Source organism: Takifugu flavidus, chromosome 10 (genome assembly GCF_003711565.1).
Source record: "Takifugu flavidus isolate HTHZ2018 chromosome 10, ASM371156v2, whole genome shotgun sequence".
Taxonomy (NCBI): Eukaryota; Metazoa; Chordata; class Actinopteri; order Tetraodontiformes; family Tetraodontidae; genus Takifugu; species Takifugu flavidus.
In genome coordinates, this window is record NC_079529.1 from 5,123,993 (window position 1) to 5,145,348 (window position 21,356).

At 40.2% G+C, this 21,356-nt stretch overlaps 1 protein-coding gene across 4 annotated transcripts in view; it reads left to right on the forward strand.

Moving 5' to 3' along the window:
- cdkal1 (CDK5 regulatory subunit associated protein 1-like 1) overlaps nt 1-21,356 on the forward strand; it is a 138,680-nt gene that overhangs the window by 16,783 nt on the left and 100,541 nt on the right. For all 4 annotated transcript variants that reach the window (XM_057045041.1, XM_057045044.1, XM_057045043.1 and 1 more), the window contains 3 exons: nt 1,753-1,837; nt 17,030-17,126; nt 18,691-18,739. In XM_057045041.1, coding sequence (XP_056901021.1) covers nt 1,753-1,837; nt 17,030-17,126; nt 18,691-18,739 — 231 coding nt within the window. The remainder of the gene's footprint in view (nt 1-1,752; nt 1,838-17,029; nt 17,127-18,690; nt 18,740-21,356) is intronic.

Here is a 21,356-nt window from a genome sequence, read left to right on the forward strand (position 1 = left end):
TGCAGTTAAAGCTGAGTCACACCTCAGGCTACATTTTACCACACAGATAAAGAATGAAACTGAAAAACAAAATAAGCACACAGGATAACCAACTTCACACTGTCCCTAAAGGTCAAAACCACTAATTTCAAAGGTGTTTCTTTTTGAATTACACAATAACTTCAGATGTGACATGCTAGCTGTGACTTGTGATCATAATGGCACTAATTAAATAATAGATCGGTTGTTTAACACCACATCTAACTGAAACTTTTCAATCTGATAAATCCTGAACCAATATGGTGGCAGGTCAATGGGTTTTTAAAGCACATCACTTTGTAAGCATTCAACACAATTTATACTATTTTAGTACCTTTGACTCAACAGTCATTAAATAACTCTTTTGCTGCATTCCCAAATACCACAATAGTTTTCTACGTTTAAGGAATTTTTATTTGTGAGTGTGTCTGTTACATCAATGGAGAGCTTGTTATTGTTGGTCTGGAAAAGCCCCTCGAGACCAGGGAGAGACAACATCCACGCAGCTGAGACCGTTCCCACTAGTCCTGCACGTTTCCCTGCACATTTGTTGCTAAATACAATAAAGCTGAGAACACCAAAAACACTTTGCAGGCTTGTTCTTCTAATGGCTCATAATATTTACAGTATTGATGTAATTCTTGAGGAGTAAATATACATTTTCTATTGTATATTTCTGTCCTAGACCAAATGGTTGTTCCTTTTAATGAGCCCTGTCAAAAAATCCTAAATCAGCTTTTCCTTTCTTCTCTAGTTCCAACTGATGTGACCTAAAAACGTGGAGACCTGATAACATAAAAAGCTTTTAATTGCTCTACAATACATTCTGCAACACAACGCTCAAACATGTTTTCAGTAACAATCTACAGGTGGTAAATAGAATAAACCAAAACAAAACCCAAAATGTGTGGTTGTATTAAATTTAGGTGCAAAGTGAGGCTGTTGGTAATCTCCTAAGTTTTTTTCCCCCATTCTGTCCCTTCTGTCTGTGTGTGTGTGTGTGTGTGTGTGTGTGTGTGTGTGTGCATGTGTGTGTGTGTGCTTTACAGAAAAGGGACTGAGGGTGTGGATCAAATTAACTACAGCAGGAAATACAGCATGAGCGGTGTGCGTATGCTTCACTGCAGCGGGGAAGCCAATTCTAAGTGAAATATCTGGTTCAGTGTGGCATAAAGGAGCTTGCTCCCCGCCACCGCCGTAAAATATCCCCTAAAGTATGTGTGTCTTTTCCTGTGACGGATCTCCTGGCAGTGCCATGCAAAGCCTGCCACCCTCAGCAGCAACCACATTTAACATTACAAAGAGCAACGTGTGTGTGTGTGCGTGTGTGTGTGTCTGTCTTTGTGGGTGATTAAATAAATCTTAAATGGTCACATTTCCTAATGAATTGGGAGACTAGATTCAAACATGGTTATAATAACATCCAGTTTTTTAAAAAGTTTACTCTTGGAGTTTGAGGATCCATGCAGGATTTCACATTTCAGTATAAATTAGAAAATTGACATCTTAATGTAAACTTTAAAGTAACAAGCCCGTGATCACCCAGATGTGAAGTTTCGATCATAGCCCATGAAGACTTGCAGGAGATCATTTACTAAGGTTTAGTGTTTTTTGCAGCGTTTTGGTGAATGGTTAAAGATTGAGTTGTGATATATACTTGCAGATAAAAGCTGTGTTTCTTTATTATTTGTGGTATGCATTATGTCACAGAAATATAATCTTTCATTTTTACAGATGACCCGATAGAAGCAGACCTGTGGTTGCTCAACAGCTGCACAGTGAAAAACCCGGCAGAAGACCACTTCAGAAACTCTATCAAGTAATGCAAAACTCACACACACACACACACACACACACACTAACTGCACTTACACTACCTAAAGATAATGAGCAATGCAACATTAGACCGTGTGTTTCCTTTATGACCACAGTACAAGTCATCCAGTCTCTCCAACATAAACATTTGCTGATATTCTTTTTATTTATTTTTTTTACATTTTTCGTTTAAAAATAGCCTGGAGTAACTTTTTATTCTTTGTATACATTTTCTAAGTCAGTGGTCATTAGTAACCTCTCGGAGCTCCAATAGGGCAGCTGTCCAATGTGGCAAGCCAGACAAATTGTAGGCTTTTAGGTTCCAAAGCAGCTAATAATCATCTGTCAACATGCAGACTCTGGGTGCCTAAATCATAAAGTGACCTATTATAAAGTAACATTACATTTTCAAGGGTGAACAGTTACATTCATGCAGCTTGATCCTGTCGTTCTGAGGCCGTCGTCTCACGCTTGCCTTCACTTCTGTTACGCTAATATGAATTTTTCAATTGAAATTCAAAAATACCACCCTGCAACACTTTGAAATTGCTGTCCTTGTTGATGCCAAAGTTTTCCTTTGAGTGGAAATCAACCAGCTGTAATGCTAATGCAATTAACGTCCTATTCACTGGGAGGGAGGGACACACACGCACACGTGCACAAGTATTACATTTCTTGCCCCTTTTCAAGATTTGCTGCCTCCATGATGGCAGCACAAAATGAGGTAAAATGTGGTTTGATGGAATCTAGTTGCCCAATTATTTTCTTTAGTTTTGTTCAGTTGATAATTCCTCTTTGGGCTTTCTTCATACCATTGACTGGGGGGGAATGAAAGGATAAGGCTGACACCCTGGCAGCCTTGCACTTGGTCATGCTGCTCATTATGATGGCACCTCCTGGTACCAGAAGCACAAGCACACACTTGAAAACCCTCCACATAAATGTATAAGTTAGTTAGTTTGAGGGTTCTTTGTTGAAGGAATAAAAACTTTATATATTCTGTGTGATGTTCTCACACTCGGATTTTACTTTTGAAATATTTTGAAATAATCACTTAATTTGACGGATGTTTTATTTTTTTAATGTTTGACTTGCATTTCTCAAGCTCAGATAAGTAAACCTGGAACTTATCCTGCGCTGATGTTATGTAAAATGACTTTTTGACTTAGAAGCTTACAAATGCCAGGTTAAAATCGTAAGCTTTATCAAATACTTGGTGGTTTAAATCACATCATTCATGACCAGAAATAGTCCTTGTGCTGTTTTATTGTTTTTTTTTTATATATATAAATTGTTGCCCTCAGCACTCTGCATTAAAGCTCACTTGTTTAATTTTGTTAAGCATGTTAGGGGTGAGCTTGACATGTGTGGGCGTCAGAATTCCTTCCAGCTTTTTTCTGATAGCACACTGGTTTGAACCGCCGTTCCATCCTTCAGCAATATAGCCTACTCATTAATCACCAACTCCTCAAATAGATATTCACTCTTAATAAAAACCAGCAGCTTCCAAATGCTTAAAAAGCCATTTATTGCGAAGATTTTGGTACACCGTGCGTGCATTTGAAATGTTTCCATCGAACTTGTAGACCACGTCAGGGATCAAACCAGTGAGCGCCGGATGCATTTAAAAAGGTTGGAAAAACATGTTCTCAGCTGCATGTAAACAGTCGGCTGCATGTGTCAGAGTGTGGTTGGATTTCTCTGCTTGGCTGTCTCTTGTCATTTGTATGATCAAGGGAGTGTATGGTTAATGAATCAGACCCCCTCCTCTCAAAGATTCAAGGCTCAAAAGCATCACCTCAGAGTTCTCTGCGTCTGCTGTCAAAATAAGCCAACTCCCCCATTATATTTACATTCATTTGAATGTAATATTGGTATTCATGAAGCACCCGCACAAAGAGAAAATAATTCATGTTAATTGAACAGGAACACTCAACATCGAACTCTGTTCATAGAGTATATTTACGGAACATGTTGGATAACTTCCGACAGATAGACAGCCGATTTCTCTGCATCCTGCTTTTGGCAGCTGCTGCTGTTTTGCCCTCAGCTTGTCTGATTGACTTCTCTGTATTGTATTTTTTGTATATATATCTGGATCATATTATCCAGTGCACATGTTCTGCCGTACTGCCCTGCTGTCAGCAGATTTGGCATGTTTTCAACTGCTCTAATGCTGACAAATCCTCCTCTTTAATGCTCGTGGAAATCCTGGGTTCACTTTCTCGTGTGGGGAGCTTGAGTATTTTCAGGTTTTAACTCAATCAGGGGTCAGGCAAGAACTATGCAAGGTCTGTGATGCGTTGAGGAGCTCTGAATCAGATTATAATAAGTGTACTGCTTTATGTTGTCTACCATATGAATTTAAGGGACTCATAGGTACTGAACTTCCTACACAGTGAAGCTTCTTCATCAGTTGATGAAGATAGGGCCTCCAATATCCTGCATGTTTTCTGTCATTGATCTATCACCTACGTCTACGAGAGCCAAAGGTCACACACCACAAATAAAATCATTACAGTTGAAATCCACCCTGAAACATTTACATGTCCCCCTTCCAGCCCTCATTTTTCAACATGTGTCTGGGTGCATTAACAACCCTCTCCAGAACCTAGATCCCAGAAGGTCGGGGCTGTAATCTGGAGGAGAAAACAAAATTTCTCAGCGACACAAGCAGAGCTGCTCCATTGATAATGGACTTGGGTAAAGTTTGGACAAACACGTGTTGTTTAGTTCTTTGAAGAATCATTTTAAAATCACATCTCTCTAGTCACCTGACACATTTTGATTTTACAGCTCCTATAAGCATGATGCCCAAAGCTGTTAAATTTAGCCTTCTAGCCTGTTTTAAATAAAGTGACACATTGAAAGTGGCTAACATTAAGGCCAGAACTGTTTCCTTTTCATCAGTACATGACAGCGAGGTATGACCAAGTCTGAAATCTGCAGTGACCTTTAGAGTTGTTTACTGAGGGCAGTTGTTCTTACTCCATGTTGTAGACATGAAAGCATGGATTTGGAGCCGGTCGGGAACACACCCACACCCACACACACACACACACACACAATAAAGCTGCCTAAGGCTGTTTTTGGTACGACACAGGGATTGGCATTTAATCTGTCAGTTCTGCGGGGCATTAGCCTACATTTTGGGGTCCAAACAGACACAAATATTCCGAGAGGCAGAGACAGACTGATACAGGGGAAAAATAGACTGTTAGGTCAGAGGGGTGGTGACCAGAGTGAACCTGACGTGTTGAGTCTTGATGTGCTGGCCCCACAGATGCCGTCGCTGTATAAGGAACACAGCTATCAGACTGGCTGTATTTCCATTTGGTTTTTTTTAAATAACATAAAAACTTTAACAGCATGGCAGTTGTACATTTGCATGGCAAATGTTTGACATGTAAGCAGTCTTGTTTATCCACTGATGTTTTAATTAAACACACAGTCGTAAAACATCTTTGGCTTTGCTACAGGCTGCAAGACCATGGCCTCCTGTTTAACGATATTGTTCTATACAATGCTGTTGTATTCATTTCCAGTGAACGTACCAAGTGCCTCAGTGTCTTTTTGTGACTCAGAATAAGTGGTCGAACCATTGTTTTTCTTCCCTGTCACCAATGCACCCGTAACAGTTGTGTGAGGGATTTGTTTGGTAAGAGCAGTTGTAAATCAGAAATATCACAAAGTATCCAGCTCCCACCATCTTTAAAACTGTTTTAAGGCTCGGAGGCTTCTCCCACTGTTCCTTTGTGATAGTTGGGAGTAAACACTGAGTGAATTTTCTATTTTTGTTGAAATATCCCTTTAAAGATCCAGCACTTCACAAAATAAATGACCAGCACAGTTACTTGATTGCATTCTTGAAAGATGAACTTGAACAGCAATCACAAATGCCGTCTTTCTTTTATCCGTTTGTACGCCTGGTGCACCCCACTGAGCTCCCGCCTTTTCACTGATTCCTGATTGTGGATTTAAGATATGAGAGGCTCCAATAATGGAGGTTTGAAGATAAAGACGGGCCCTTTTACTGTAGTGTGATTCCCTACAACTTAGGTTTCCATAGTTGCGTCCTAAGTTAGTCTGTTTTTGTGAGGGGAATGTGTTCCAGTTCGGTACAGAGGTGAAGGACTGACCATTCATGACAGCCTTATTCATCCACTACAAGCATGCTAAGGAAAATAGGTCCCCACCTTATGTATTGTATGGAGAAAAAAAAAAATATTCTCCTCATTCCAACACGTGTTTTCCGTATACTAAAACCAGCGAATAGACTTTGGCAGAAATGGAATTAGTATTTTAAAAAAATCTTCTTAATCATAACACATTTTCGTATTTGAAACGTGTTTTGTGGTTTGAGGTGTGAAAGATAAAATTCCAACTCTACTGTCTTTAGAGTTTAGCAGACAGGATTAGCAGTGTTTGCTATTTATTCTTGACAAACCACCTTTGGTGTTGTGTGAGATCTAACAATATGGAGGAATGCTAAATCCCTCAGTGGGGGTCTGATGGACTTCTTGGACTTCTCAGTAAACGGTGATATCTTATTAAGAGAAGAGGATGACACTTGAACATCTGGAAAATGGATTTAAGAGGCTTTAGAGAAAAAAAGTCTCTGTTTGCAATTACAGTTATGTGTGCACGAATTACGCACACATAACTTGGTGTGTACACGCAACTCCATCTACACTAAACTCTTTGTTACACTCTCAAGACTTTGTTGCCTGGCCAGCAAGATCATTCGAGTTGTAACAAAGCATGATACCCCCGGGCGGCTCCATCATACCGCTGATTTAGTATTGTGCTTGGATGACTGACAGTTCCTGCTGTATATGTGCTGCAGTCCACAAGGGTGAAGACAGGTGAGAGAAAATGAAGGTAGAGATGGATAGATGAAGTAAAACAGCAGGGCAGGCGTGTAAGATTGAGAGATGGTGTCAGCTGTCAGCTATAATAAGAAATTATGACGTGTTTTGAGACGGAGGTCTCTGCTGGAAGCTGACAATGTGTTGGTGTTTTTATTTTGGCCTACATATTTATTTTGGCTCGTCGTGTCCTGGGAGGGAGTCAGCATTAGTGACTGATGGTGGCTGTGATGCTCATTATGTCGTTTGATAAATTTACTTTGACCCTTTGGAAAGGCTACGTTGAGGTGGTCAAATTGTACTTCAGAGGTCACAGAGGTCATACTGTACTCAGCTGGAGATAAATCAACCTGGCTGTGTGTGTTTGTTTGTGTGCAAGTGTGTTTTAAGTTCATTGATCAGTCAGTCTCATCATCTGGGAGCTTTGTGGTGTCATTGTTTGAATTTGATATTTAATGGTGATTTATTGCTCTAGATTTCTGCACCACAGTACGTGTAATCAAGCGAGTATTTCTAATTAAACGACAACATTTGTGCGCAGGAAGTATTTACTGTGATACACACGCCAGCTTTGCCTCATTTTCTGGTCAAAGGTGAAGTGGATTTTTTGTCTCTTCCGCTTTAGGTCTGGAAGTCGAAGTCCTTCCAATACAGTAGCAGGGGAACCAAAAGATGAACACAGACACACACACACACACACACACACACACACACACACACACACACACACCACACACACACACACACACACACACACACACACACAGGGACTTGATTACGTTCAGAAATTCCCACTTCATGACTAAAACACCTGCTCCAATCACCCCCCCACTTATTCTAAACATTTTTATTCTCATTTCTTAATTTCTTCCAAATTTTGAACATCAGTTATGTGATTTTGAGCTATTACTTCATGGAGAGGTGCAGAAAACACATCATCTACGTTCTTTGACTTTTATAAGCTCCATTTTAGCCCTCATCCTGCGTGCAGCAGTAACGTAGCTAATGGACAAACAAGATAAATGTGGAGCCTGATGGCTTCATAGTTTATGTTGTAACATCTGATTTCTGTTCGAATCAGTTGAGTTCTACTATTTTAAATTTTAACACATTTTCATTGTCAGAGAGGGCACAACCTTAGAAGTCATAACTGGCCAATTAGTTCGGATGTGGCATGTAAAATGTGCCCTCATACTCCAATTTTAATGAGCACCTATTCATACTGTATGTGATCAGTAAATTACAGTTCTACATGTAATTAAACAAAATGACAACATTTAGAAATGAAGGCCTTAAGATCAACATTTTAGCATGGAAGAAATATTTTAAAGCCAACTGACTAATGCATTGGCAGCACTCGGGCACATTAAATTACATTAACAGTTAAAGAAATAATTTACACGGCAAGGAAAAAACAGGAAACAATGGGTTAGTTTATTATTTTGTTAGTTAATGAAGGCAGAAGCACCGCCAGTCATTTCTCATTTAATTGATGTTGTATATTTTTGGTTAATAACACGTTCCTCACCGGGGAGACGTTAAAGGGATGCTGAAGGAGCGAGAGGGCAGAGAAGGGGATGTTAATGTATTTTCAGGCGCTTCAACTTTTCTTGCACAGGTAATTTTTCTCTCAGCGGGTGATGACAGAGCTCCCCAAGGTCAGCCCACACCTCGGTTCTCTATCGCTTCTCCCCTCACTTACTCACTCCCTCACACTTTATCATCACCCAGACACAGTTTGGACTTGGTGACCTAATTTTCCAAAACTTTTACATCATTAGTTATTTTTGCAAACCCCGAATTTGAAATTGCCCAAATGTTATGTAAAGAAAAACATCGTGCAGTGGGACACATATCCCCCAGTGTTCAGTTATGGAATATAAACTATTTAATATTTTTTTTCTATGCAGTCCATCAGGCGATCATGTTACCCTGACGACTCAACTTAAGTGTTGTGCGAGCGCTAACAGAATGGTGGGTTGGGGAATCTCTCAGTGGGGGTCTGATGTTAATCAGAGCAAATCCAAAAAAAACCCCAACAACTTAACACATGGCTATATCTTTCTTCATCTATTGTCATCACTAACATTTTGCGTACCCTCCCCAAGTGAACTTGACATTAACTGAGTGTATTGGACAAAAATATTGCTTTGAGGTTTTACCGAGGTCGTATTAAGGTGTTCGACATTGTTCCTGAATGTGGGGAAATGTCAAAGCGGGATGTTAGCCGATCTGACAGATGGCATATGGTAAACCTGACTGACCCTCTGTTCACCTGCAGTGACACACATACACGCTAACAGCTGCTGCACCCCCCCCCCCCCCATCCTTTGTTGCAGGCAAACTACTGAAAGCGATAATCATGTTTTAATTCTTTGCCCAACCTTGGCTTGTTTGAGCTTCTTACCTGGAATAAGAGGGGTAAGGCATTAATTTTCTCCTTAAATGGGAGGTTAAAGTTCAAGTGGTAGCTTTATGTAAATGTGAGTGTGTTTACTGTATTGAGAGATATTTGACACCAAACCCTGAGCTGCTGAAATCAGATCACACTCGCACAACCCATCAGTGTGGATACAATTCCAAACATATGAACTGCACAGGTTGTGTAAATAGATATCCGTCATCTGTTCCCCTGCATGTGCGTGTCTTCTCCTCAGGTAAGCTTTTGGCATTTTCCCTGTTGCATTCCAGCGCAGCTTTTTTCAGCTGGTGCTAGCTGAACGGGCAATGACCTGGAAATTACCGCGCCACTCAGATACTTTATACCAACTGCGAGTTATAAAAGATGACATCCGCTCCCTCTGAGTGAGTGTTCATTCTACTCTTGCCTTCAGGGTGACAAGTGATTGCAGAACTGTCGAGTAACTTTGCATTAACGCATAAAGTCCACACCACTGAGGATTTGAGTACTCCGTCAACGTCTCTCTCAGTGGATGTCAGAGCCCTGTTTCATATGCTAAAGTACAGCGACGGGCTTGATATACATTGAGTCATTCAAGATGACAGTATGAAGTCTTGACCTTTGCATGCCTTATGCTTGAACCTCAAGGGTAAATTTTAGAAGCGATGCGCAGAGTGGGAGATAAGGACGGCAGTAGAAAACAGATGACGGCATGTAGGGTTGATCGTCTTGGCGAGATGAAATCGGATCTCAAAACGAATGGTTAAAGGACGAATGAGTAAACGAGGTCACTCTCGGGGAAACCAAATGTAAAACTGTACATTTCCATTTCAGTTGGAGTGTCGGCCCATATGAAAATATCTGTGGTTGTGTGTTTGATATGCCTGTGTCTACATTAGCTTGGGGTAGATCTCGAAGATGCTATCAAACCGTCACCGACCTCGTTTGTTTCTAATTTTACACACTCAACAGATGGACAGGCAATTGCAAAGTAGCCAAGAAGCAATTTCACGAAAGACTATTTGAAGTGACACGAGCCCAAGGCTTGCTACTCAGCTATAGGTACATGCAAAAAATAATGGATGCACGGAAACATACACAGCAAGATGCCAACCCCGATAAGACATGGGGTGGGTGGGTCGGTGCCTTCCCATACCTAGGGCAGACCATAACCTCTTATGTGCTGTAAACAAACAGACAGATAGCTGGGTATGGAAGGAAAGAATAGTGCTGTAGGGGGTCGAGCCACATGTGGCCTATACAGTAAGATCATGTGCGCTTGCTTTCTGCCTGAACATCACTATGATTTAGAGGTTGTGATTAGACTTGTGATTAATTCGTTGCCTGTACGCTACCATATATCTGTCTCTTTGTTTCTGTCAAGTAGGTTACTGCAGTGCATTCTCTCTAAGCTATGCTAAGCTTGCTGCTTTCAACCAGTTTGTTTTTATTTAGTCTCACTGAACCTATAGATATAGGCTCTGGTGGAGAGAACTGGATATTGAGGAATGTTCCTGATGATTTTTGGAATCCAAATTGATGTTTAATTACTGAGAGACAAAAAGTATTTGATTTTTTTTAAAAGTATAAAAGACATTGAGGATGTTTTGGAAGTATATTTGCAATATTAAACCATAAAAGTGTCATTAATGAAATTTTAGTTCTTTGATCAATGTGTTGGATGTAAAATTTCTGGACTGCAACACAATTGTAAAGGTTTAAAAAGAATGAGAGGGTAGATGCAGTACAGCAAATGTGGTAGGAATAAAAGAGATTATATTCATCCTTGGTTAGGAAAAGAAATATCCTTTTAACAAGCCATATTTTTTTTACGTTGCCTCCTCATTTTGCATAACATTTTTTCTAACCATTCACCCAGTCTTCACTTTTCCAATGGTAATGAACCTTTCCTTGAACCTTTCTTTTAATTGGCATCAAGTTAGGTGAGAAGAAGGCATGTGGAGGGTGCAGTTTTGAATATTCCATTAATAATTGTAATTATTATTATTATTATTTTTCTGCTCGGTAAAGTGTGCCGCAGTGCAATTTATTCAGATACCTTGCTTTGTGTATGCTGCATCTCCGGCTTTTAAAGGAATGCTTTTTATAATAAATAATGTGCTGTGGCTAAATGAGGGGTCTTTTAGAGGGCCTGAAGAGCCACTGCAGACATTTCAGCCCGCATAGGGGAGAAAATATCAACCAGGGAAATTAACGGACTGAATAGACGCTCAGACATGTTAGCCCTCTTAATGAGACTCTCCTTAGTCCCTCCAACAGATATACAGCATGTTTACACAATCCCAAACCTGCGTTCTACACTCAGTCTCACATACTGCAAATAGCTCAGGGCTGGTACGGTAGCGGTATATAGTTATCTGTACTAATGAAGAACAAAAAGACAAAACTTGACACAAAACTCCATACCACCATGGAATAAAAAATTAGATATACATTTATTAGAGATCCTCATAAAAATCTGTATTATCTGTAAATATATCCTTATCCTTACGATACATTTGCTGTGGTGGACGTTTCATTCTGATGGTTGGTTGGTTTCATGTGTCTTTCAGTTGTGATGATCCACACACTTGTGAAAAGTAATATCCCTGAATAAAAATGACCGAGTTCATATGCCCGGACATATTCCATTTACTTCACAAATTCATCCAGAAGTGGCTGTAAATAAATGGAACTGTAGGATATGCAGTGTGACGCAGAATGTACAGTACCCAAGGATGCACTGAATGCATTTTTCTTTGAAAAGGAAAAAGAAAATGCTGTTGATATAAATGTACGCTGGACACATTTCTACATCTTGCTGCATTTTCTGGGGATATTTAACACTTACCAATGTTGGTGTTTTATCTGCTATCTCTCTGTAAATAAAGAGAGTATTTTCAGAAATTGTTGATGGATTCCAGGTCACTTGGCATGTGCTGCTCCACTTTTCCAAACTCTTGGCTGTAATAATTTATGACCTTGAAACCAATCATGATTGTTTATGCTTGGACTAATTTTGTGTGGATCCATTCAGCCATGAATGTCATTTCACCTCTGTCAGGATGGCGAGCATTTCCCTCCTGTGTGCACTCCAGACCAAAGCCTGTGCACACGACACACAGACACACTTAACGACAGTGTGCACGTGGTATATGCAATCATGCTGGGATGTTTTCAGATTGATTTGCACAGAGGGGAGTGGTTGTGGCCCTGAATGATAAATGCCCCCCTGTGACTGGTGACCTGACCTGTTGGTTTTAAAATAACCAGCATCACAATAACACACAGCAGCATTTGTGCATGGGCACATATAATTCATATAACATATTTTTGAAGTTTTGTTGTTACTTTCCTTGGGAATTGTGTGTATAGAGACACAGACACCTCTTAGTTCTCCACTCCAGGATGCATCATCCTCTCCTGATTGTCCCTACCATCTGTGTTCCCCCTGCAGTGGCTCACATGTGTTTTGCCTTTTCTATATTATAAACCACTGAACCAGGCAGTACCACTCATTTTCAGTAATGCAATATTTATCACATATTTTCTCATTTTTACAAGGCAGCTGTCATCCATTTCACAACAGCAGCGAGTGTAGCGTGCATTTTTTTAAAGCAATAATCCGAACCCCCTGCATTTTCCCTTTACTGACCCTTGATGACCCGTGAGCTGCGTCCTACCTCTAACATACTCAAAGGCCATGTCAGCTACTCATAAACTCGCCATAATAAATGTGTATTGATTGGTCAAAAGATCGCCTATATCTTATTTTTTTTTAAAAAGTGTGACATGGATGACTTTATTAACCACACTGGTCAAAAACTAGACAACTTGAAGGAACTATAATTTATTTTTTACAAGAATTAAAGCCCTAAAAAAATCAATACTAGGGGTGGGCAATTAAAATGCATGTTTTTAGAATTTATATCTGCACTGGTATCAACAATTTGCAAGATCCACCTGATAAATAGATTAATGTTCTATTATCTGGCCCATCAATTATATAACACAAGTGTATACAGCATTTATTTATCTTTTATAGTGATTTAGTATTCATGTTGATCCTTTTGCATCATGCAGAAAGTGCATAATTCATTTTTTTAATAAATGATATTGTGATATCTTTGTCTTTATATAAGAGTTTAAAATGATTGGATTAATTAGTCAAAACCAAATGAAGTTAAAGCTGCACCACTATCAGTTCTCCCACACTGACACTTTTCTTTGTCTTATTTTTGCATGTTTTTAAAGAAGTTTAACATCCCTGTCAATCATTTCTATTCTGTTCTGTCTCTTCTCCCCCCTCACAGCCACGTGTCCCTGTGCTCGTGTGTTAACAGCTTTCATTTTTGTTAACTTTGTTTGCAGTCCCATCCCACAGGCCCAGTGTTATCGCTGTTTTATTTATACTGCTTGCATTTTTTTCATTATTTTCCTGCAAAACTTTGCCAATGAACCCTTTCGCGCTGAGATTTTATTCTCTGTATATTTGTCCACTTTGGGAATATATTTAAAATAGAATACAAGGCAAAATAAATGTTAATATGTGGGAAACACTATTGTTGATCTAAATCAAGAACATTAAAACTACATTTTGTAAGTAGCTAAAGTTTATAGAAGTGGAAAATATCTGAAGTGGAAGATTAAATGCATCTTATCTCTTTCAGTGGCTTTATCACACTCACACACACTTGCGTGCACACCAGTTCACATCTTAATTACCAAGGCTTCATGGGTACTTAACCTTGGCCCTTGCTGCTTATGCTAATGCGGAGAGGTCAGGGGTGTACTGATTGGCTGGCTCACTGTCAACTCAGCCAGAAAACTGTCGGAGAGCAGTTGAGAGGATACAGAAGGAGACCGAGAGAGGCTAACTGTGTGTCTGTGTGTGTGTCTGTTTCTCTGTGTGTATTTACCTCCCTGCATTGGTATCTGTAGAGGGCTGAGGGTGTTTAGCAGTTGGAACAATCACTGAGAGGAGACACATGGACACTAGGCTCCTGGCCGGCCCTTCATTTCTATTCACCTTCCAGGTTGTCATGTGCAGCACAAAAAAACAAAAAAACATTTATCAAATTTGTAGCATTAGGAAATATTTACTGAAAGAGCTATTTCAATCAAAACACATTTTAACAGCTCAAGTTATGTTTTAACATCAAACCCCTTATTTGATAGCAGCTTCACAATTCTTTCACCAATCACCTCTGTATATATAGTTTTTTTTACATCAATTTAAGAGGGATTAAGAGAGCAGCTGCTAAAATGCCATAACAATAATCCAATGGATATTTCTTATTGCTGGTACCTGTGAACACACCTGTGAGTCCTGTGAACATCAAGGTGTAGGATCCTCCAAAGGATTGCAGCCATGCCTAAACCTTCTTTCTAACAAGGCTGCAGCGTCAGCAAGGAGCTGGTGAAGTCATGCTTAGGGCTGATTCATGGGGAGAGAGCTGGCTGTTCTCTGGTGTGAAAATGACCCTCGATATATTTGGATTTTCTGACTGACCACTTTCTCCCATGGTACAAAAAGGACCGTGCTTTCCTACCCAAAAACACCTGCACGCCCGGCAATGAACCGTCACATCCTGCGAGGAATACATCTGCATCACTGGCTGCTATGGGCATCATAAAAATCATGCTGTACCCCATCCTCCTCTGACCTCAACCCTATGGAGAACATGGACCTTGGAGCATCCTCAAGCAAAGGATCTATGAGGGTGGGAGGCAGTTCATGTCCAGACAGCAACTCTAGGTTATTCTGACCTGCAGAACTTCAAGCACAACTGGCCAAAAACTCCAGCGATGCAAGAATTGTGAAGCTGCAACCAAATGAGGGGTCCGATGTTAAACATCTTAAACATCTTGACCTGTTAAGATATTTTTGATTGAAATAGCTTTTGATTTCAATAAATATGACCCCACCTAAAAATGTTTTGAAACTGCTGGGCATCAACATTTGGAACAGTGAATTTAAAGGGTTTTTTTTTTAAGCAAAAACTATCATTGGGAGGTTTATTCAATAACATTCAAATTATGCTCTAATTATGCTGGCTGTTATTTTTGGAATTTGCAATGCAGCATATTTTTGATTCACGTCAAGTTTTGAAGCACTAAAGTTAAAGAGGCCGTTATATGGGTCACCCAGTATGGGTCGTCTTAATGCCTAGAGTTATTTTAACGTCATATTTGCAGAAAGGGGGCTTCTCAGGGATGACCTGATCAATTCAGTTGGACATTTAGTCTGGTTTAATTTGACTGATTCACTGTGTCTACTCAGCTGTTAAAAACCAGAATGTACAGGACAACCCTCACCACAATGCATTTGTATCACCCGGGTCATGCATGTATGCATAGGCTACTGTTGGCTTTTGACTCTGCCGTGCACAGTTCCGTGCGCGTAGAGACTGTTCAGAGCGCGTGGGTGTTCGGACACTGCGCGTGGGTGCGTGTGTGGTCTGGAGGCTACGAAGGGCAGCAGCCCAGAGCCGACAGCAGCCCGCCGAGATTTAGGGCAAGGTGCCAAGGAAGCAAAGGAAACGTGTGTGGGCACACTCACGTGCGCACCACACATCAGCACACAATGTCCTCTGATCTCATGGGGCATCTGCTCTGGTCTGGGTCAGTGGCAGCAAGCGCTCAGTCAAGCTCAAAAGTATCACCAAGGCAACCGCGCTGCATAATCCCATTCCATCTTATCCCATCCACGAACTGTGTGCAATACGATTGGCCCGTTTCCCCCTGGGGCCCTGAGGCGACGGCTCAGGCGCTGTCTGCTTACTCTCAGTGTCAGCTATGACTCTGAGTGCGTGGGCGGGGAGCGAGTAGCACATTAAAAGAACGTTTGGTGCATTTTGGCAGGAGGCGGCGTGAATTATGCAGACGCACCCCTACTGTGTGCGTGTGAGTCTGTGTGTGCTGTGATGCCAATTTAAGTCCTTCATGGGGAACCATGTGGGAAGAACAAGCTACTTTATGCGGACAGCAATTCCACTCAGTCATCAGCGTACACGTGTAAAGTTAACGTATGCCTAACGGTACCCTTGGTTGATTTATGGATTATTTGAGCAAAAAAAAATAAAAATCCATCAGTCAGTCTTACAATTTTCATTTTTGTCTTTCATTCTTTGCCCTCAATTCCTCCAAATCTTACCAATTTTAGCTTTAATCCTCTGATGCTCACATTCACCAAATCACCTTTGAGTCTAGTTGTTAACTTTAACGTCCGTCTTCTCTTTCCATCCCTCCTCCTCTTCTAAAGGGTGCACAACACCGTCTGAATCAAACCACAACTGACAGGTTTCATCCAGTTCCATCGGCCTTCGCTGCCTCCCCAAATCCACAGTTCCTCCATAACATACATGCACCTCCCTTTGTCCACCCTCCCTCCTTCACTTGCTCCAGCTGTCAGGAGACTTCATTATTAAAGATTCATGCCAGAGACTGGGCAGCTCTTCCAAAAGCTTTTGTCACACACACACACACACACACACACACACACACACTGTCTTAAATCTCACTGTCACTAACTGGAAGTGACATAAAGGCGTGTACACAGATCTAAACACACGAGCACATGTTCGCGCACGCACACACACACGCGCACACACAAAAGGGATAAATTATTTTAATATTGGGTTGAGTTAATGCTGCATTTCATTACATCGAATAATTAGAAAATAATTGACTGTCAGGCCATGTTTAAGTGTTTAATGTTACAGGCACATACCTCTCGGTAAGGTAACCAATAAACAACATATTTCAGATATAATTAGGTACTAGATATTTGAAATTTAATACAGATAATTATTGAATCATTCATTACTGTATAATGAATGCGTTAATGAATGAATATCTTGTAATATCAGTTGGCTCTCTGTTATAATTGGATATTCACAATATATTGTGGTTTTGGTTTTCACAGAAAAGCCCAGGAACAGCAGAAGAAAGTGGTCGTAGCAGGTTGCGTTCCCCAAGCTCAGCCCAGAATGGACTACCTCAAAGGACTCAGCATCATCGGGGTGTGTTACCTTACACACACATGTATAACACACAGACACAAAAAGAGTGTGTGTTTCATATCGACAGTTTGACCCGTCATTCACCTGGCTGCCAGTCTGCTGTTTCTTATTCTATTTTGGCCTCCCTGCGGCTCAGTGGATCAATAGACCTCCTTGTGAGAATCAACCAGCACTACTTGATGGAAACTAGAAAGCCTTTCCAATCGAAAAAGGCAGAAAAGTATTTGGTGGGGGCGGGGGGTTAAAAGCGGACAAAAGTGTATGTAGAATATGTGAGAAGCAAGGCCTACATGTAAGAAAATAAATGAAAAACAGGACAGTGCCATAAAAAGCTTTTAGAGAGCTCTATATAACCCTATATAATTACACAGCTATATAATGTAGCCTTCTTACCATTTATGGTTGAAGTTCTTTGGCCACTGGCCTCTTTCTTTTTCAATATCAAGTTTGTTTCTATTTCCATTCTTTTGTACGCTCCATGCTCAAGTGTGCTTTCCAGTCTAGGTTACCATGGTGAACCTTAATCTTAATTCCACATCATGGTAAATTAATTGGCCTAAATAAAAACAGACCTCCTGTTTGAAAATGAAGATGAATGAACCATTTTTGTACCCAATCTTGATTAGTGCCATCGTCTTTAAGCAGCGGCTGGATTTTGGTTTAAACCTTTCATAAAATATCCACAGCCATAAATAATATAACTCGATTTACGCCACATGTAACGTAATTATGTTCCGATTAAATAACATGTATATGTAATATAATTACATCCGGATAAACAGGTTTCTACATGAAATGGCCTTCAGGGGGAGTCGGAAACATCTGCGAAGTTTACCACTGTCAGTCCTTTCATTTTCATGAGTAGATTGGATTATGCATTGATTTACTCAGGCACACACACACACGAACATGCACATGCTGATGGTCTCTTGCAAACCCCCTCACCATATATCTTTGGTAGTTACAATCAACTGCATGAGGCCGGTGACAGTTGGTGGGTTATGCAAAGTAGATGCAAATAGCCGGTGCTGACTGTATGTAGTGATGGTGCTAACGGCTAGATCACGGGTGTAGTTAAGAAAATGCGATTCCTCTCATATTCATTGTTTTGCTAACCTGCCTGCGCTGGTTTTTGTGCATTTCTATTGTGCGTTTTTTGTGTCTGGAGCAGCTGGGACCTCAAAGACTGTGTTGTGTTTATGGTACACACAGAGTCACGCGAGGATATGGTTGTTCCTCCCTTTGATACAGACATGTCATATCATGTATCCGAGACACATCATGCGTATGCACACTGTTGGCCAGGTATTCATAGGATTACAGTGGGTAAGCAATATTGTAAATACCAGTGGCACGCACACCAACCCTCTTGGGATATAGGATTTATATGTATAGAAGCTTTTTATGTTTTCAGTGTTTTAATCCACTACAATATGTGCCTTTAGGATTTATGTGTATTAGCATCATGTAAACCTGCAGACTGACATAATCACTTCCTATTTATCTGTTGTACTTTAAACATCCTTTCCACCATTTTTAGTTTTTGCCATCTTGTCTTTTTCAGGTCCAGCAGATTGATCGGGTGGTGGAGGTTGTGGATGAGGCTGTGAAAGGTATTTCCACACACTGCTAGAAAATGAATATATTGGGCCTTTCAGTCAGAAATGGGCTTCAGAGTGAGTTTAATTTATTTTCCAAGCAAAAAGTATATTTTAAAACTAAAAGTAATAAGCAGCACCTAAAGGGAATTAAAAATCTAAAAGGAACATTTAAGAAAAAAATGTTTGAGTTTTTTTCCAGGAGGAAAAATGTGTGTAATGAAGATGCACTGTGAAAAAAAATATAATAAAAATTCCTTCATGTTTGGGAACTTGTGCACAGTAGATGGAGCCTTCACAGCTTACTTCCCAACCCCATAGCAGGAAATACAACAGAAACCTCAGATTTACTGAAGGGTTGAATACAATTTCAAAATGTTGAGTTTTGCAGCAGCTTTTGAAAAAGCAGCTTTTTTCCTCACCTCATGCACAGCTCGGAATAACCGTCATCTCCCAACATGTCAGCAATTCGCTTTCTTTTGGTGTGTCGCTGATGTTGACCAGAGAAGTCACCACGCCAGCTCCCATTTTTAAAATATTTACAGGATAGCAACTGTTGCGCTCTTCAAGCCACTTAAATAATTATCAAGGGTCTGATGCCAGATTTGATATCATGAGGATTAGGGGGTTATAGTCAAAGTACATGCAACAATTCTGGTTATGTTAGATGATCCATAATTTTTTTAGAGGTAAAAAGTTCAAAAAATGTATTTTAGGTGAGCATCATCTTACTCCTAATAAACGAACATGATTGGGTCCGACCACCAAATAGGGAGTTAAGGTTAGTAAACTGCTACCTGATCACATGAAGCAGCAATATGTGTATTTAAATAACTTGTACTGTTATCGCATTTGTGAACTGTTTACTGAGGATCAAAAATATTCTTAAGCCTTTTTTGCCAATGTTTGACAATTTTTGCCCCAAATGAACTCAGTTGAAAAGGTTAAACCTCATTGACCTCCAGAGGTCATTCAGGACTGTCCAGATATAAAGTTCGAAGTTCAGTCAGGAAAAACAAAAATGAATTGAGACATAAATAATGGATGCAACAAGTTAACTTAGTGTTGTTTGTATATGACATATTCAACATTTAAAAGACTTCATTGTCCGTCACATAGGAACAGATCTTAAAAAAAGCGTCACAAAAACTCCAACATTTAAACCAGTGAGATGTATCTATTTTGCTTAGTTTGTTTAAAGCAAATAAACAAACAAATAATGACTTGTTGGTTTAAATGTGTATTTTTTTTTTAAGTTGTTTTTAGCCTGCCACTATGTGATGGACAATAACGTTGTCTGAAACCTGAATCATTGGTTAGCAACATCATCACTGGCAAACACACAAACTGTGCAGTGAAACTTCTGGGGAGTAAATCAAACACAGATAAAACACAGGAATGCTGCAGCATCAATGACGACAATGACGCCATTGATCAGACCGGTGAATTTTAGACATTATGGATGATCACACAAATCGCACAACATGTAGAATTGGCCAGTCCAACTGGTGGGACACCTAAAATGAAGTAATCTTCCTACCACCTCTCGCAATGTTCATTGTTTGGAGTTTGCATTCTGCAATTGCCAACCACTGTTGGTACCAGATCAGCTCCAGGAGTATCGGCGCTTCCAGGTGGCATCACTTGTGTTTTTTTAAACTTTATTTAAATTCAGGAAAACTGAAGATATGACAATACCATGTAACATGGATACATTGGAAAGAGCTAGCAATTCTGACATGATTGGCCTGGACAAAGCATTGAGAGGATGTGCACTTTATCTAGAGTAAATCACATTTCATGACCAATTTATGAGAAGATAGAACAATTCCAACTTTTGGTTTCAGAGTATCCAGTATGCGTTTTCTGAGTGCCTGGGAATGTTGTTCTAGGAAATGGTCTTGTGTGTCTGAGACACTGACAGTGAGACAGACGAGGAAGACAGTGATTAGGTCATCCATTCAAACTGCTAGTGAACCACTTCACTCAACTGTTTTAATGAAGGTCAGACAGAGTTTATAGTCCAGTGTATAAGTCCAGTCACGCTGTCACAAACCACCAGCTGCTTTCTAATAAAGGACAGATTTGATTTACTTGTGTGTGTGTATGTGTGTGTGTGTGTGAGAGAGAGAGAAACAGACACTACAGTAGTTTGCTTCAGTCTAATGAAGGACAGCTGAACTGATGCTGTCACACACACACACACACACACACACACACACACACACACACGCACACACAGATGCATCAAGACTTTTATTAACATCAACGATTTGCTCAATCTTTCCCTGTTTTCCCCCTCTCATCTTTTGATCTCATTCCTCCCTTCCTTCCACCTCCCACTCCCCCGTTTGTTCCCTCCTGCCTTTTTACCCTCTCTTTTATGCTCCATCCTTCAGCCCCTCCATAGAACCTAAGTTCTCCACCATCATTAGAGTTCTTTATGAGCTCATATAAACTGAGAGCTGTTACTTCAGTGCAGAGAAATGGGCATAAACCCTCTAAACTGGGAGATTTACCTCTGGTAATGGCTTCTGAGATACTCAAACGGGCCACTAAAAGACACACTTCTTTCCTGCACTAAAATTGCTTCCAGAACCTTTTGCTTCCCCTATTCAAAAGTTCCGTTCTT